Genomic DNA, 13905 nt, shown 5'->3' on the forward strand with positions numbered 1-13905 from the left:
GGCCTGTGTGTGTGTAAATGTCAAGAACTATCCCCCCACCCCCTCACAAACACACACACACACACACACACACACACACACACACAGGCAAACACACGTGGATCCACCGAAGATACTAAATAGCATCAGTATGAATATATACAGCTGGTGGACACGATTTATACAGAGGCATTCTTTTGCCCACCTTTGCGGCACTAGACCCTCACCCTTTATACATATTATATACAGTGTTATTGAAACAGTAGGTAATAGTTTAACTATAAGATTACAGTTTCAAAACCATTGTGATCCTTCACTGACCTGTAATAGTGAGAATGGGGCAGGAAAACACCCACACCTCATACTCAGTACTCCCCATTGATTTTAGGACAGTGCTGTAAAAGTGAATTAAACTCTGCAGCTGTAGGGGGAGCCCATGAGTAAAAATAACAAAATCTTATCTATTGTTTCTTTAATAAACTCATTCGATGAACACTCCATGAGGTTAAGGACACCATCCTCAGTGTCCAGAGAAAGCTAGAGGGATATAAAGCCCCCAGCACTGGGCAATGGAGCAGTGACACTGCTTTCTCTGGAGTGATCCAATTACCTTCCGTCATCTTACATCAGTATCTGACCTCACAGATGCGTCTGGTTGAAAAATATCAAATCCTTGCAAATGCCATCAAAACAAACACGAGATTATGTATAATAATGGCCTATAGCTTTAAGAGCGGGGCAGTACTGTCTCACTATGCTCTTAAACAGCTGCTGTGCTGCTGAGGATTTGCTGCTGCATCTTTCCCCTCCTGCTCCACCCCTCACTCTCCACTGATCTTTCTTTTCCTTCCATTCACTCTGTCTTTCTTTCCTCCTCCCTCTGCTCCTTATGCTGCTGACTTTAAAAGATATTGAACTGCTTTGATATTCCAGCAGCTTGGTCTACAAAGCTTTCGCTCAATGAAAGCACACAAAGCCACACGCTTACAGATACAGGATAACCCTGACTTTCTGTTCTTTACCACACTGACCTCCATATCTGTCGATATTTGCAGTTATGCAACTATACGCAAGAGTGAGTGCTAAATGGGGAGGCACTGGTGTGTAATGGTCACAGATTGCTGAGTACATCAGCGTACCAGTGTTGGTATCTCCCAGTATTCAATGACCTTCAGTCCAAATGGTGATTATACCCAAATTGTTTCATCAATGCCTAATTCCATTTATGCAAAAACAGGTTTATATCCCTTAGAATGAATCCTGATAGTTAATGCCTTATTAATGTCAAAAACATTTCTGAATCCACTGGTAAAGAATGAAAATAAACATTAGCATTTCACTGAAATAATGGCACCACTTTAAAATAAGACTACACTTATGAAGGATTATAAGTGGTTTAAAAATCAGTTTAATACATGGTTATTAATTAGGTTGTAAACCCCTTAAAGGTCAGTAATAATCATTTGTAACTGAGATAAAAAGCAAAACAGTGACCTCTTTTTCATCTAATAGTGTGAGTGAAAGAGAACTTACTGAAAACTTTGGGCGTAATGAATAAGCTCAGACCTGAGAATGTGAATATTAGTCATTTCATATGTAAAGGTGCACCACATTACCATTAGTGTCTAAAAAGACATTCTATCTGAGGGTAATTGATTAAACATGGTGGTGAAATGGTTAAAAGTCTATTAACTAATATGTGCTGAAGCTGTCGACTGATAGAGAAGACAAAGTAAGTTAAGCATCCAGAGATTTGATTTTTAACAGTGTATATGGATGTGGGTTAAATGCATTTACAACCTAATTAATAACCATTAATAAACAGATTGTAAACAATTTCTAAACGTTTATAAGTGTAGTCTTATTCTAAAGTGCTACCAAAATAGCAAATGATAAAAACATTTATTTGGGGCAGCCATAGCTTAGAGATTAGAAAAGTGGGTTTGATTTGTCGCCTTGACTGTATATAAATAAATAAATAAATAAACAAATAAATAAATAGGACAAGTGAGGGCCAATGAAGGAACAGCACGTTGTCCTCTCTCAACATTTATGGCTTAGACATCTAACCCTCACCTGGGTGCTGAGGTGACTGCTTGCAACAATACCTTGAATTGGTTGAATGTGGGTGATAACTAGGTTTTGTTTTGCTCCTGGGCTAATTTTTATAGTACTGTCTTGATCAATGGCGAAGGGGGGGGGGGCGGGGCTGGTTTCCTACCATCCTCCAGAAGTTACATAGTGCATGTTCTGTAGTGCTAAGCCCAGAGTGGCAATAACAGAGGCTTTAATCTGCCTGTTGCAGATCAGTCGCACATCACAATGATTTTGATTCTGTAATTTTACCGTAAAAATATTACCTAGTGTTGCTTTATATGACCAAAGTGCAAAATGCCTCTCAGCCAATCACACTGGCTGAGAGGCTAGAACTAACTGCGCCATAACTTACAACAAGCCTACAGCATGTTTTTATACATGAGCTGAAGAATGAAGTATGTGCTATGAATATGATAAGGGAATGAAGAGATGCAGGAGGAATGAATGCAGAAACCTGAGTGTGTGTGTGTGTGTGTGTGTGTGTATTTAACCAGCCCTGCCTTAACACAGTGACAGTAGCAGCAACAACCTGCTTTAAAAATACTGCCCTAAGGTAATTCAGTGAATGAGAAAGAGAGAGAGAGAGAGAGAGAGAGAGGGAGGGGGGGTGAGGTGGCATGTGAACAATGTGGATAACATTCTAATGCATTTATCATTTATTCAGCTGTCAATCAAACACTGAGCACAGCAAAGACACCAGATGCAACATTAAAACCAGTCCAAACAAAAACTCACATGCACACTGATATTCTTTGCACACACACACACACACACACGCCTCACTCACTCTTACATTAGAATACATCTGAAAAAATATCATGAATGTAAAATGAATGGCATATATGTATGTTTCTAGCTGCTGTATGTGTATTTATTTGCTGTATGCCTTAATCATGACAGTGAAACACAGTATACTTCACCCCAAATATATTAAAATAAATCATTTCAGTATAAACATGAAGCAAAGAGTTCCAGGGCAGCAAGAACCTTGAAGATGTTTGAAGAAGTTCTGGAGCAGTGACAGAGGTATCTTGAGAACTAGGAAAGTCTGAGAAATATTTAAGTTGTTAGAAAGAGTTTCAGTGCATTAAAACGAGTATTATTATTATTATTTTTTTTTTTTGAAGCATTGAAATATTTTATGAAGATTTGTAGCAGGACGTTTGAAGAAGCTGTAAGTGGAGCAACAGCAAGATTTGAACAGGTGTTAAAGAATTTCAGAGAAGAAGATTTTTGAAGCATTGAAGCAGTTAGAAGGAGTTGTAAGACGTTTAGGAACAACAGGATTTTAATTATTTATTATTATTTTTTGAAGTCAAGTAGTTAGGAGGTGTTCTGAAGCAGTTGTAAAGAGGTCTGTGAAGGTTTAAATAGGAAGGATTTTTGAGAAACTTGCAGTTAGAATGGTTTTTGAATCAGATGCAAGGAGTTCAGGAGCAAAATTAAGCATTTAGAAATGATTCAGAAGAAGGTTCAGAAGCAGGTTTGAAGCAGCAGAGTGAATTTTTGAGGCGGTTCTGCTCCTACCATCTTCTTTGGTTCTAGTCCGGGTGCTGCTGCTCTCTGGACCAGGTCCCACGTCTGTATGAGCTCTAACCCAGATCTTGTACTCCGTCCACTTCTCCAGTCCCTCCAGTACATAGCTGGATATGTCCGCTGCGATATCCTTCACTTCATGACGCTCTGGGTCCTCACCAGCGATGGCCTGATAGGCCAAAGTGTAGCGCACAATGTTCCCATGGCGACTGTCAGCAGGAGGCGCCACCCAACTCACCTTGATGCTGGTGGAGGAAAGACTCAGCAGGTGAACTTCCTGTGGTGGGGCGGAAGGAGCTATGGGAGTGGAGGGAGTCAAGAAGGAATGATGGAATTTAGGACTGGGTAGTAATGGCCTTTTAGGCCTGAATTGTGCCTTTGAGGCTGTTTTGTATTTTTATAACTGTCGGATTGTGGTGACAAGTGGATTGTGAAGAAACTTAATTTCACTTTTTTTTTACTTTTTTTTCTAATAAAATTTGAACATTACAATTTAACTTAAACATTTAAATTAAATATAATTCTTCATACAGTGATAGAGTACTGTCTTTTTTGTTCTAACATAATTTCTATATATTATTATAATATTATTTAAAGTAAACAATTCTTCATATTGTGTTAACATACTGTCACAGGTATGTTTCAAACTATTTCAATATAACAATATAATTGAACATAAAATAGCAATTTTAAATTGAACATAGGTCTTCATTATGTGTTAATATCTAATGATGATTGGCCCATTAAAAATAGCCAAAAAACACTTGGGGAAAATATCTTGTGCCATTTACTTCCTTTCATACTCAAATTATGTTCTGATTTGCTGCCATGTAGCATTATTTCTGGCCTAAGAAGTGGATGGGAACTCATTTTGGGTGCTTTTTCACTGCATGATACCTATTCGACTCAGAGAGACTGAGAGAGAATGGGATGCAGGCATCCAGCACAAACTAGTCATTTGTAAAATCTCCAAATTATAGCTGGGATCAAATCTGGTTTAATCTGACTCTCAACAGCAGCATGTAGAATTAAGCTGTGTGTTTTTTATTTATTTATTTATTTTTTTTTTTAAGAGGTTCGAATGTTCCTTGGATTGGTGGCTGATTAAAGACTCAAGCGAGAACCAGATGGTGGAACAAGGACTGAAGAACTCTACTGATCTCTCAGAACTCATGTGTGGAGCCATCTTCAGTCCCAAAAACAACAACAAGTGAATACATAATGAGTAAACAATGCTTAATGATACCGCCGACGGATGTGGTTTGCATAGCCTGTGGCTCCTGTTCGAGACAGTGCTTTTTTACAAAACTGGCCACATTTTGAGGGCAGCTATTGTACTGGAAAACCAATCAGTGCCAAAAAGTAGAGTGTAAGTGTAGAGCTGAGTCAAGCCGAGTATGTACCATGCAGTGAAGAAGTGATGAACCATAGTATGAATCCCATTTCTTAATTTTACCCCTACCCCTTGTTTTCGAGTGCTATCTTGCCCCTTGGAACTGCAAGGTGTAGTGATTAAAATATTATATTTATATCGCTTAACCTCATATACCATTGCAACAAGGACACTCTGGGGATTGATTTGTTGTAAACATTTTGCAGTTTGAGCAAGAATGGATAAAAAATGGATAATACAATTTTGAAACTTTGTGTGCTGAGCCGCTCTGAAAATACATTGAAGTGATTGGAGGGATACTGAAGGAGGGATAAAATGGGACGAATGAGCCCAGAAATCGACGTGACAGGTGCGCCCGGGTCCGACCAACAAGCCAAATTAATAAGATTACGAAAAACAAAACAGTAATTTGACAGGTCACAAGAAAAGTGCTACCTCTACATTAAGGAGCTGGCATGAAAGGTTTGGGATCTCCTGCTCTAGCCCTTCCTCAGTGGACAGGCTTTGACTACAGAGCCGGCTGAATATTTCTGGTTGGACGATACTCTCAACCTAGCTTTGTCAACCTGAGAATGGTCTACGACTCAAATAATATTTGATCCTAAGTGGCCTTGTGATTCATAATTTGACCAGTGATTAACAGGGTATAGAGAGCTGACAATACTATCATATAATTGGCCACCCTCTGTGAAACTGACCCATAAAGTAGGTGGAGGGCTTCACAAATGAACCTGTAATGATTTATTCAGTATGGTTTTAGCAAAGTGACCTAAAATAGGGTTGACGTAATTAAGTCTTGAAATAAATAACCATTACAATGAACTACCACTGAAGGTCTAGTCTAGATATTGTCTTGATCTGGACAACAGAAGCCACGATTTTAAATTAATCTATTACCACAATTATGCTGTTATTTTCCCAAGTCTTGAGAACCAAGCTAACCCAAATGGAGATCATGATAACTTGAGGGAAGGGGACACACACACACACACAGACACATAGCAGGGCAAAAAATGGCTTTTGGCCTAAAGGATAAACAAATCAACAAATAAAAGGTGGGGATGGAATAATTCAGCTACATCATGTGTGTATATAAAGCCTCGGTTTGGATGATGTGAGCATCATTTTCTTTTTTTGGGGGATTCTGAAGTTGCCCTCAGGCACAGCATGATGGTCCTCTGGCTGTGTCTGGAACAGCTCCTGCTTCACCTTGTTGTCACTTACTCTTTGTGCTGTCATGTCTGTGTGTATAGTGTCTCTGTATTCCCCATAGTATTTTGAGAAGTCTTGAACTTTTGTAGCTGTATTACGTAGCCATGGATTCCTTGTTTCTTAGTTTGGTCTCCAGTTGAATCCAGGTTTTGACCTAGCTTGCTCTTATTAACTTTACAGTTCAGTAGTGTAGCCAGAATGTTATTTTAGGTGGGTGTTGTGCAAGCAAGCAGCAAGGCCTAGAGACAGCTTTTGAGTGAGAAGAATAACCACAAACTAGTAAACATCATGCTGGTTACACTGTTAGAAAATTATCCAAGGTTTGGCAAAATCAGAGGGAAATATTGAGTGTGTTCACATGCACTCCACGAATACAATCCCTAACATATCTTGGATGTAATCTTATTATATAAATGGCCAAATGGTAGAGAGCATACTCCAACATCCTAGATCTGATTAAAGCTTTATTACAGAGATCTGGATTTTAGCTGAACACAAGAGTACCCTTTCTGTGATTTCTTTAGTTTCCCCATATCCTCACATTTGTGGATTCAAACGACCCCATTTTGTGCAATTTTGAGTCATATAAACACCACACCTATACAGCTGAACAACAGCGCTATGAAAGTTTGCTAACATTATCAAGGTAATTTGGAAGTCTAAATTAGGTTTGGGAATTACATTTATCTGTGGAAAAACATAATAAAATTAAATACTATATTTCATTAAGATTCCTTTAACAACCTTAAATTTTGTGTTTCCTTTTTTTTAGTTAAAGGTCAGATGTTCAGCATTTTCATATTTTTATCTCTTACATTAGTGTTAATATCCACTTTTTCCTTGTATTTTTAGTCCCAGAGACACATATATAACATATGACATTTGTGTAGGCTTATGTGAATATGAAAGCCAAATCCCAAATATGTCATTCATTTCCAACATAATTTTTTTTTTAAGTTTTCCATGGTTTTTTTACATTATTATTTTTTTATGCACTATATGTAAAACCCCATTGTTCTGATTGGTATTACAACATTTTAAAAAATACGCTCCTTATACATTTAAAGTGAGTGGATGGGACCAAACCTCTGTTGAAAAAATATGTAACGCTCTTGTTGTTATGTTCTGAAACTAAGAATGTCTACAATGTTTATGGTTTAAATGTATTTTTATTGACCAATTATGTTATAAACATGATATGGCCAAAGGTATGTAGACACGTGGCTGCTTTAATATGAAATATTAAGTATGTATGTGTTCTTCGCTAAAGGCTTAAAATAAAGATTAGTGAGGTCAGATATGATGCTAGATGTCACTCCAAATTATCTTAAAGGTATTGGATGGTGTTCTATCACTTCAGGAAGGGTAGATCCTTTGCTCCACCGCCAAGTGCTGGGACTCTTTAGTGTTCTAGCCTAAGATTGGCACTGGACATGGAGAATCTATGCTTATGTGCAGATACCATTTTATTTCTGGTATCTGGTTCTATGGAGACAGTGTAATACATGCATCTGCATTGTGTGCAATTTAAAGTACCTGAATTAAGTCGTTAGAAAAGATGCTTATTAACTTTGAGTGCAGTTTTCACCCTGCCTCTCCTGAAGTTGGAAGCAAAGGTAAAGTAGAAAAATCCCCAGCCATTTTAGAGATATATATCACAGAGTTCAAAAAGGTACTGACTTTGAGGGAGGTTTAGACAAAGCACAGTTGTCCTGCCATGCTCGTGTGAGCGTGAGGAGCCATGAGAGAGAGAGAGAGAGAGAGAGAGAGAGAGGGTTTTGAGTTTCTTGGCAGAGGGTGTAAAGAAGGTGGGAACAAGTTTGAAAAATGGACAAAAGATAGGAGCAAGACAAAGATAAAGCAGGAGATGACAGGGATGCAGAATGAGGAGAGAGAGAGAGAGAGAGAGAGAGAGAGAGAGAGAGAGAGAGAGAGAGAGACAAAGAAAGAAAATATGAGTGACATGTGTGGGACATAGAAAGAGTGAAAAAAAGCATAAAAAAGCATGGGATGCATGAGAGAGTGACAGAGAGGTGAAGGAAAGAGGGAGCGTGAGAGAAAGAGCCAGAGAATCTTAAGAAAGGGTAGGAATGGAGAAAGAGGCAGAGGCAGGAATAGATGAAGGAAGAGTAAGAGGGACACAAGAGGCAGTGAGGCAGAAGGACAAGGCAAAGAAGAGAGAAAGACAGAGAGAGAGAGACAGAGAGAGAGAGAGAGAGAGAGAGAGAGAGAGAGAGAGAGAGAGAGCTTGGAGGTCTCTGGGGAGAATGACTCAGTCTCAGTTTGTGATACTAAGGCCAATTTCGAGCAAGTTAACAGGGCTGGCAAAGCTTTCTTAGCTCATACAACGAACAAACACCTCTAAACAAGCTGTGATTTTTCTTGAGAGCCATCATAAATATTTCAGCTCACATCTCTGAGAGACAGAAATTTGGCTGAGGATTGAAGAAGCGACAAAAAACTCAATACACAATCAATAAACGCACCGCAGCCATTAAGGGCGGCTGGATTCTGAGAGAATCTTGTCGTTAAAGTGCTAGTTTAGCTGAAAAAATCTAATTTACACAATTTCCCTCTTCCAAAACACAGACGTGTTTAGTGTTTAAGATTGCCTCTTTGGTTTAGAACTGCAGCTATGAGGCTAATGTGGATAAAATAGTGTAGAATGGCATCATATACACTGCCTGTCTTAGCCCAAGTAGCTCTAAGGGCCTGTTTATGGGACTATTGTAATATGATTTTATAAAACCTTTTTAAAAACAATGCAAAAGCATCATCATTTCTGCTGTTTAACCTTCTGGGTCCATTAGTCAATTCTCATTATGGACTGCTGGTGAAACACTGAGATTCAATACATCTAAAATGTTACTTTTAAAAGGTATTAATTGCTATGAAATATTTGGTAGCTGATATGAAACCCATGAGTATGACCTCAAAATAAGGATATAAACACCTAGGGTCTGTTTATCAGACAGGGATACTCAATACTTAAATTATGCTAATGTATTTAAGTTATGTTATTATATTATGGAACCCCTAATTTGTACTAAATCACTTCTCATACTTAATTAAAATCATACTAAGTTACACTTAAAATATACTGAGTATATTAGTCATATATTATTTTAACCACTCTTGAAATAATATTAAAACATATATATATATATGCTTAGTGTTTATTATTACTGACTTTTATTTTGACATGGTCTGTTTGTTCATTTGTATTAAGGATATGATGTTATATTTTATATTTCAGCACAATGTAAGTATGCGTTCTTCACAAGGGTTGAAAAGGAAAATGATCCATGACTGATTAATAGTGTCTGGGGAACAGTAACTCTACCTCTCAAGTTAAAGTTTTAGACATGCTCATATTTCTGTTCATTTCCAATCTATTTCATGTTACTTACATATCCCCATCCATTAATTAAACCCCTAAAAACCCATCTCTGTTCATCTAAATTACATATTTAGAAGTTGTTTCCAAGACATATCCATGAATGTCTATACATTTATTTAGTAGGTGCAGATCTATGAATATGCAGTTAGTCTCCACCTAAGACGGTTAAATCCAATGAACCCTCTGTCATTACCCTCACTTCGAAAGGCCCACGCTTCAAGTTGCTGGGTTTGGTTCGCAGGTTTATGACATAGAAAACCCATTTGCTATTATGTTTGACACACTGCAGTTTGAAAGCAGAAATGCTCAGCTGTGGCACTGACTGTGCGTTTCACTCCTGTATGTAATGATATAGGTATGCTATTTACACAATGCATGGTGAGCTATAAACTTTCATGACTTTTTTTTTTACCTCCATTAGCTTCACAGCTCCAGTGCAAACCTCAGACACTTTTCACGTCCAGGATGACTGACAATATTTGAGGCAGGAGACTAGGTGTATTTGACTTTTTACAGAACTAATCATTTAAGAGCTGTCAGTATAATGATCTGTGAGAGTTTTGGCAGCCGAGCTAATATGTCTGGAGAAAGTTTTCACACTGTCTGGGTAAAATCTTTAAAATCTGACATCTGTCATTCTTGCTTAGCTATTTTTTTAGCTGCATATTTAACACAAAGTTGTAGCATGGTGACAAAGCTACATGAAAGTAGCAGGGGCACAAAACTATTAATTAAATGTATGTGAGTGCTCATCCTGTTTGCACTTTCCTTTATTATATCTGCATACAATGTCCTTTGTCTATTTAAGATGGGAATCCCAACAATCTTTAAAAAAAAATACGCTCCATAATTAATAATGTAAACAAATTCATATTGGTGTAAGGTGAAATGTGCTCTTCTAGAAAAGCTTTACTATTCACAGTAGTAGAGATGGGAACCAGACATCTAAAGCATGTAATATCTGTAAAAGCAATATCAACAAAGAAGTATATTGTGGGTTGAAAGGTAGTGTACCTGCATTTTTGCATCTCAAATCATTATTCTAAACCATTCATTCATTCATTCATTATCTGTAACCGCTTATCCAATTCAGGGTCGTGGTGGGTCCAGAGCCTACCTGGAATCATTGGGCTGGAGGGGGCGCCAGTCCTTCACAGGGCAACACAGACACACACTCACATTCACGGACACTTTGGAGTCACCAATCAACGTGTGTTTTTGGACCGTGGGAGGAAACCGGAGCACCCGGAGGAAACCCACGCGGACACGGGGAGAACACACCAACTCCTCACAGACAGTCACCCGGAGTGGGAATTGAACCCACAATCTCCAGGTCCCTGGAGCTGTGTGACTGCGACACTACCTGCTGCGCCACCGTGCCGCCCTATTCTAAACCAGGTTTACCATTATTTTGCCATTCATCAGCATTACATTTAACAATCTCTGCATAGAACCCTGTGTGATGAATTTTGTTAAACATGTGTGAGTGTGTGAGTGCGAGATCAAACAAGTTACAAGCCGGTTCCATCAAGTCCAAAAACTAAAAACACTGGACAGAGAGAGTCTGCTGAAGAAAGAAGTGAGTGGTTCGGTGGATGACATAAAGAAGTGTTTGTTGTTTTGTTACTTACTGGACTGGGCAGTTCGGGCCTCAATGGGCTGCGTGTAAACACCCAAACCCATCTCAGAACGAGCAGCAAGAGAGAACTTGTACATCGTGTCTGGCTTCAGGTTTCCCACTGCATATGATCCAGCTGGGTCAATGGACACATGGATCTGAGAGTGTGAGAGAGAGAGAGAGAGAGAGAGAGAAAACAGACATTCATTCATTGTCTGTAACCGCTTATCCAGATCAGGGTCAGGAGCCTAATAATAAAGTGGTCCACGACAAAAAAAACAAAAAAAACAAACAAAAAAAAACACATAAATGAAGATATAGTGAGAAGCTCACACTAATTATACATTAAAAGATAACTGAAAATCAAAAGGTAACTGTTATTGTAGCTACTAATGCAAATTCTGTGCAAATGATGTAGTTACGAGCATGGCCCAACTGCACTATGACCTCAATACTTTTATAGACTGCTTCTATACTATATTATACTATACTATTATACTATATTAGGCATGCTGGTAGACGTGTGTGTACTAAGGATGGTCGGATCAATACCTAAATATCGATACTTACGATCATTGCGTTTACTTTTAAGAATAAATTCTGGCTCCAAAATACCAATATAATGTTTATTTATTTTGTTGAATGAATGCTTACCCTAGATGTGTATTAATAATAAAATGCCACCATAAATAATGGCACAGTATATGAACCACTTTTCCTTCCGCCTTCTCCCTGTGCTGCCACACACACACACACACACATGCTGATAAAGTAGCACAGACAGCTAGTTGACTGACTTTATCCAGGTAGCGTAAAATTGCAAATAAAAAAGTAAAAAAGGCAATGTTTATAACTGACTGTGGGGAGTAATTCATATCTTTCTACTCTGTTGTGGTGTACATTTCCCGTACAACAACAGAATACCATGGTAATTGAAATAAATAAATTGAAATTATTTAAACAATATAAAAATAATGAATATGAGTTAAGTACATAAATACTATAGTTATACAAAAATAGCTTTTATACTTTTTTATTTGCACTTTCTGAATCAGATTTAAGAACTATACAAAATATCAGTATCTGTATCGGCATTGGCAATACCAGCCTGGGCTTTACTTGGTATTGGATCAAAAATGTAATGTGTGATATCGCACATCACTAGCGTGTACCTTTTCTCCAGAATCAGCCTCCCAGTAAGTCAGCTCATATTTGGTGATCTGATCCTGAATGGGCCAGAGCCAGGTCAGCATGATCTGAGTGTCCAGCTCAGCTTCAGCCTCAAAATTGGTGGGTTGGGCAGGAACTGCAGGACAGGAAAACACAGGATTCTTAACAAGGACAGGGGTCAATATTGAAACCCCTCAGTGTCTCTTTTGCAATACTAGTCATATATATATATATATATATATATATATATATATATGTATGTATGTATAGAGAGAGAGAGAGAGAGAGAGAGAGAGAGAGAGAGAGAGAGAGAGATTGATTACGCAACCCCTTCTTCTTAGCAGTTTCTTCAACACACTCACCCACTCATCACCTTACACATGCCTGCCCTGAACACCCCCCCCCCCCCACACTCCTCTCACCTCCTTGCTGGGTTTTAACTTGCAGCACGTCCGAAGGGGGTCCATCACCCACTGAAGTGAAGCCAAGGACCCTCAGGCTATATGTGATGTCCGGCACCAGGCCTGAGATGGTAGTGAGACGGCTGTCGTCCGTGTTGTGCTTTTGCCAAGTACTAAGAGGAGTGTTTAAATCAGGTGTGTAGTAAACTCTGTAGCCCCGGATGTTTCCGTTGGGCTCCTCAGGAGGCTCCCACTGCACCAACATGGTGGTGGCACTTAGCATTCGAGCCTGGACGCTCAGGGGCGGAGAAGATGGAGCTTGTTCACTCGTTCTCGTCTCCACAGTTCCACTAGAAGGTCCACGGCCAATGTTATTGACTGCCATCACTCGAAACTCATATTCTGAGTATGGGCTAAGGCCTCCGATGCTGTATCGAGTGGACGCCACGCCGTCGACTTCCTGGAAGCCGTTGTCTGAGATTTTGGCCCGGTACTGGATCACATAATACGAAACTGGCTCTGGATTACCGGAGTCCCATGTTAAAGTCACACTGGTGGCAGTAGTCTCTGTGACAATCAGAGAGGTGGGGGGTCGAGGGAGGGCTGAAAAACACACATTTTTTTAAACTTGTTAATGACTTTTATTTTGAAAACCATTCATTCATTCATTGTCTGTAATCGCTAATCCTGTTCTACATTTACATTTTTTACATTGTCTTTTTTCTTGAAAGATTTCTCCTCATATTAAGAAACAGCAATTATACTGACATCTACTGTCTGGGAGGAATCAGAGATCGTGAGTTTAGAGACTACAAAGGAATTTGATTCTTCATCTAATATTAATTGCATATTATATAGAAAAACAAAGAACTATGAATAATAAATTACATAAATATAGTTTTCTAATTTCTGGTGTGAAATAAGCCTCATTGCTCTTTTTTATTATATTATATTCACATACCCATGGCCCTAAAAAATGGAAAATATAATATTGTGCTGATTTCCCTGCAATATCACATAATCCAAATAATCAGCTGATAATAACCCATTAAACACCTGGATGATTTGAGAGCTCAGGAAATCAGAAGGGATTTACATA

General features: G+C 38.6%; 1 protein-coding gene across 3 annotated transcripts in view; it reads right to left on the bottom strand.

Moving 5' to 3' along the window:
• Positions 1-13905, bottom strand: part of ptprfa (protein tyrosine phosphatase receptor type Fa) — a 490757-nt gene that overhangs the window by 105353 nt on the left and 371499 nt on the right. For 2 of the 3 annotated variants that reach the window (XM_066666355.1, XM_066666354.1), the window contains 4 exons: positions 12828-13409; positions 12408-12541; positions 11249-11393; positions 3604-3909 (listed from right to left, as the gene is read on the bottom strand). In XM_066666355.1, the coding sequence (XP_066522452.1) occupies positions 3604-3909; positions 11249-11393; positions 12408-12541; positions 12828-13409 (1167 nt within the window). The remainder of the gene's footprint in view (positions 1-3603; positions 3910-11248; positions 11394-12407; positions 12542-12827; positions 13410-13905) is intronic. The other variant, XM_066666356.1, reaches the window with a different exon arrangement.

The sequence above is a fragment of the Hoplias malabaricus genome, chromosome 3, assembly GCF_029633855.1.
Source record: "Hoplias malabaricus isolate fHopMal1 chromosome 3, fHopMal1.hap1, whole genome shotgun sequence".
NCBI classification, from domain to species: Eukaryota; Metazoa; Chordata; class Actinopteri; order Characiformes; family Erythrinidae; genus Hoplias; species Hoplias malabaricus.